At 35.3% G+C, this 5,701-nt stretch overlaps 1 protein-coding gene across 1 annotated transcript; it reads right to left on the reverse strand.

The window, feature by feature from the left end:
* Positions 1 to 3,951: 3,951 nt before the first annotated feature.
* On the reverse strand, positions 3,952 to 5,198 carry LOC135207408 (uncharacterized). Its single transcript, XM_064239135.1, has 2 exons — positions 5,046 to 5,198; positions 3,952 to 4,359 (listed from the first exon to the last, which is right to left on the reverse strand). Exons 1-2 carry the CDS (start codon positions 5,196 to 5,198, stop codon positions 3,952 to 3,954), a joined length of 561 nt encoding a protein of 186 aa, XP_064095205.1.
* Between the last annotated feature and the right edge of the window lie 503 nt (positions 5,199 to 5,701).

The following is a 5,701-nucleotide window of genomic DNA, read 5'->3' on the forward strand; positions in this document are numbered from 1 at the left end:
AAAAAACAGGCTGCCGGATTCTCAGGGAACGAGCCTCATTTCAAAATTTCAATTCATTCTCGTGTTTTTTCCTGCATTCTTATATTATTGATTTTATTATCTAACTAAAAACTATGATGCCGCTATACAAGCATATATATGATAAAAAAATATGCATTTATAAAGATAGATATAACGCACATATATTTGCCGGTTATTTGGGTTGGTTTTGGATTACCATTTGGCGGGATTTTGGCTGGTTTCATGTAGACTTTGGCTGGTTGGTAGTGGTGTCATCTGGGAACCCTGGCTGGTAACCATACGTTTGAGTTACATAAAAGCATTTACCTATTTTGTTTATTAAACATGTTTATGTGAATTCTAGTGTTTATTCCTTTTCATTTTTTCCATAGTATTTGTATAATAACTGTTTTGAAATTCCCACCTAATCATTTCCAAAACCATATATAACGTTTGAAATATTATGTTATAATTGAGGACAGACACCTAAAAATGCCTACGTGTTGATATAGAACTCCAGTTTTAGGACGTTTTCGATACCTACCTACCTACCTACCTGTTACGTGAAATTGCACATTGCGTTGCATATTACATACACACTCCCTATATCATTTATACACAAGTCAATCCCTCCCCTTTCCAGTATTCACGACTGGCTCTTTACGTTACAAACAGACACCATTTCAATGGCATTTCTCACCGATACCAATACCTATATTAAAGTTTGCCATTTTATTTATAAAACCTACATTTCAATTATATAATTTTTAAATATATAGTTTGGCCATTATTCTTATAAAACCTACATTTCAATATATTCCATTATAACACTTTACCAGACATTACAATTTACACCTCCCTTCCAGTTTCCTTACTATTACGCAGTTATGTATGGTTACTTTTTACATTTTACAACACTTCCACACCCATCAAAGTTAGGTTTATATGTCATTTTACCTATGGGGGCCAAATCCCATCCCCCGGTTAGGCAACATACCCTTAGGTTTAGTTTGTTATATGTTGGTTTACCTACTAGTTTTACTTCCTTGAAGGGGGTTACCCGTTTAGGCTAGGTTGGTTAGTTCTTCAAGGGTGGTATACCGGGGGGGGGGGGGTTACATTCCCTACTTGGTTACCTACTAGGTTAGTTTGGTTAGGTTACATTCCTTACTAGGTTAGTTAGGCCCTTTGAAGGGGGGTACAGGGGTGGGGTGAAGCCCCCATGGTCAGGCAATATTCCCTACTAGGTTAGGTTAGGTTAGGTTGGTTAGGTTACATTCCTTACTAGGTTACGTTAGGCCTTTAAGGGGGGGATGGGGACGGGCAAAACCGTGGCCACCGAGAGTACAAGGCCTTTTCACCCTCTGGCCGCGTCGTCCTAAGTAGGCTGACCTGGCTATCAAACACTGGGACGGGCTGGTGACATTGTAGTTCTGTGAGGAACTCATTACCTGAAGTTTTTATGCATCACTTACTACATACATACTACATACATACATACACATTATATATTTAACTAGCTAACGTTTCACCACCCCAGAGGTAGTTTAGCATGGCGCTTTTTATATTTATACTGCAGTTCCCCTATAGGCCTAGTCTGTCAGTGATTATATATATATATATATATATATAAATGCATGTATTAGAACCATGCAATGAAATAATAATTACGGAGCGCTTACTTTGCTAAAGTCCTGCAGTTTTTCTCTTCTTTTCTTGAGATACTTTTGTTTTTTTGTGCTTGGATAGAGTCATTTTCCTTCTGACAATAGTTATTTAAGAGAGAATTCGTTGATGCCCAGACAATCATCTTTTCTATTTTCTCTAATGGATGACCATTCTCACATTCTTCCAAATGGAAATGAGCATCATCTTCCTTCAGAATATCGAGAGTGATATTCATGACAAGCTGCCTCTGGTTTCTTGAAGATTTGAAAGTGTCATTCTGAGTGAGGTTTATTCCACAATTATGTAGTTGTATCTCACCTATATTTATTGTTGCGCTGTCAGGGAAAAACAAGGACCCTCTGCTGACACCCTTTGTATAATCTAAACTCAAATCCTGGTCTTTCTCTTCATTGGTACTTCAGCTCTTGTTAAAATCTCTAAGCATGATTTGCATTTCATTTTTTTTATTTACACTGTAACAACAGTAACCTGCTAAATAAGTTATAACAGGAAGAACGCCATTACATCCTTCAATGTCATGTTGTGTTACTTTAATATCAATATCAGAAGATTCATCTATTTCAGAGTTACTCATGTTCGTCCCAATTATCTCAATAAAATTTTTTAGTGTGATACCTTTTCCCTGAATGGTAAAACCATTTTCATTAATGACATTTTCCTAATTTTTTTCTCGCATTCAACATTTGCCTACTGATATGTTATAATTTCCCCCAGCAAGTGTCGTATTTCTCCAAATGATCTGTTTGAATTTTTCCTGGGTAAGGGAAAATATAACTCGATTAAGCTCATCTTTACAATATTTGGTTAATTCTACAATTGCAGACGTTGTGTGCTTTAATGCTGTGAATGTTTCCCTCGTTAATTTCCCTCCTGGAATTTTCTCCCAATTATCTAACCAGCCTCAAAAATCTTAACAGAAAATTGTATTTTCTATCATTTTCATCACACGTAAGTGGGGTACAGTATTCTTATTTATTCTTTTCCCTTTGAATATTGACTTTACATTAACTATTGACCACCAAATCCAAAATATCTCTATAAATTTGCTGTATCATTGTAATTAGGCAATTTTTTTCTCTTTTCCAATGTTTCGCATTGCTTGAATAATATATTCATAAACATTTTTAGGACTAAATTCACATTTTGTTTTTCAAATGTCGATGGCCGCAATGCTTTTATTGTTAACTTATAAGAAATTTGTCTTAAATAATATTCTGACTCTACTAAATACAAATCCTCTAATGATTTCCAGGGAGCAAAGGATACATTTGGTTCGCTACAAATTTCGCTGAATGGAGATTTTGGAAATACCATTGTTTTGGATTCATCTTTGAGACCCAACCAGTTATTTCTGACACACTTCAGTATGTGTACACTATCAAACAAGAAAAATAAGGTCTGCATTTTGCAGCTGGATGGGGGTAGGCAATTGACAGCTTTGGTGGGGTTGCAAAAGTGCGACATCGCTTTTACATTTATCGCATTATTATCAGTAATGACACTGATTACTTTCAATCCAATTTTTTCCAACCCTAGTATTACTTTTTTTATAACTTGGAATAGCGTTTCTGCTTTTATAGTTTTTACCGGAATAATGTGTACCACATCTCGAAATTTTGATAGAACAGCACCTATCATGAAAGCATAGCAGTGGTTGCTGCTTCATTGCTGTTAAATGCAGATCCTATTACAGCACCTCCCTTATAATCAAAAAAGGCTTTAAATGGATCTCGTCAATCATTAATGTTACAGTTTTGTCTGTGGGTTGTAATGATTTTGATTTTTTGTTTTTGCCTGATATACGAAAGAAAATTATCATCATACTGCTCTGTTTTCTGGACTAAGTTGCTTAGATATAAAAACCCGCCTGATCGTTGACATACTGGGTAAAATTAACCATCTTCTATCCCTAAAGTATCTGTAAGCTCGAGGTGGAAATATTGCATAGCAAAGATGAAGAAACCAAAAGATCTGTGGAATACTGAATGCTCTTTTGAGTCATCAAGTTTAGTTGCTCAAAGATAAATTTCAAAGTCATTGAATGCTTGAAGGTTGGTCTATTATGGTGATTAGAAAAGTTAAAATTAAGTTGAATAATAGCAACTGGGTTTATGGAAGAGTTATTTTGTCTGTCATACTTTCTTATTTCTTGTACCATGACTTCGATGGATTTGTATCTTGCACATGAGAAGGGATGATAGTCATGCAACTCACGTACGGGCACATTGTCGATATACGCCTGGACAGATTTATCAGGATGTATTAGTACGACATCATCATATTAGGAGAAGGTGAAAGCGATATGTGACTGATCAAGAGATAAGGTTCTTTATGAATTATGTCCCAGTACTTATCCAGCTTAAGTTTCCTCGAAAGTTCTTGCAAATCCCTAAATCCAATTTGCGTTTCGTATGCCTTTGCATCTGATATGCTACTTTCAATTGCTACTTTGACTGATGTCTCTTCTATTCTTTGTCTTTTAGATTCGGGTGACTCTCTTCGATGTTCATTTAGTTTCAAATATTGAGGATAGTTTGGAAACACTGTGGGAACAGCATTTTCTTTAACATATGGATGCTTTAATTTTGCAGTAATTTTCCTCCCAGTTTTTTCATCCACAATAGAAGTTTCCCTCACAATATCATCAGGATGAAAATGCTGTTCACAAACCTGCAAGTACAATGATATGCGACAGTCAGGAAACGTGTCTACTATTTCATGAAAAAAAAAATTGTTAATTTCTAAGACCATCTATTTACCGCAGGAAACCGTCAGATTTCCAAAAAAACGGACGCATTGTTTTCATCATTCTAAAAAAATAATTGAAATAAAGTTTCCTTCTAGCCTGTTACCCATATATTGCAATTAATTGTATTTGTATAGCTACATATTTTTTTTGCGATTCAAGTACATATTACTAACAAAATCAATATAATTTGACAAGTAATGTAATTGGATATATACATACATATAAACACATAGTGCACACATACACACAAACACATACATACATACATACACACACACACATATTATATATATATATATATATATATATATATATATATATATATATATATATATATATTTATATATATATATATTATATATATAAAATGTTTTAACTATGCCTACCATAAAAATAGTAAAAGTGCTGTCCGTCTCTTTCTTTCATATATATATATATATATATATATATATATATATATATATATATATATATATATATATATATATATATATGAAGTAAACAGATACACGGACAGGCAGAGAGAGAGAGAGAGAGAGAGAGAGAGAGGAGAGAGAGAGAGAGAGAGAGAGAGAGAGAGAGAGATGCTTCACAATTATCAGCATACCGATGATTCTCCGTAGGACGAAAATTTTCTCTCTTGATGTTTCTTATGCCATTTCTCTTTCACTTGTTCATTTTCAGGAAACCTGAAGATATTAACTTTTGGTCCGTTGTCGTAATTACCCTTACATTTAGGTACCCAGCACTTGTAAGGCATCTTCTTCCAGGAGCAAGCACGTGTGGTACTGTAACACAAAACTTCTATCAGCCTTTTTCTTCTTTAAATCTTATTTTTCAAATTCAATAATTGTTCGTCCACATAAACTCATAGAGCCACTTAAATGCACCAGCACTTGGATGTATTCTCCTAAAGAAATTCACTTAGAATTTGATTCCAAGCAGCGTGACCTCACTCGACCAGTACCCCGGAAGGACTAGTTATCTTAGCCCAGGTCAGCCTACATACGAAACGTATTAGGGATTTAAATGCCCGGGTGAAAAGGCCAAAATTCTTCTCTCGGTGGCCATGGCGAAACCCACCTGGTCAGGCAATATTCCCTACTAGGTTAGGTTGGTTAGGTTACATTCCTTACTAGTTACGTTAGGCCTAGTATTTCCCTACTAGGTTAGGTTAGGTTACGTTCTTACTAGGTTAGGTTAGGCTTTAAGGGGGGTACTGGGGGGGGCGAAGCCCCCCTGGTCATGGCAATGTTCCCTACT

The sequence above is a fragment of the Macrobrachium nipponense genome, chromosome 32 (assembly GCF_015104395.2).
Source record: "Macrobrachium nipponense isolate FS-2020 chromosome 32, ASM1510439v2, whole genome shotgun sequence".
NCBI lineage: Eukaryota > Metazoa > Arthropoda > Malacostraca > Decapoda > Palaemonidae > Macrobrachium > Macrobrachium nipponense.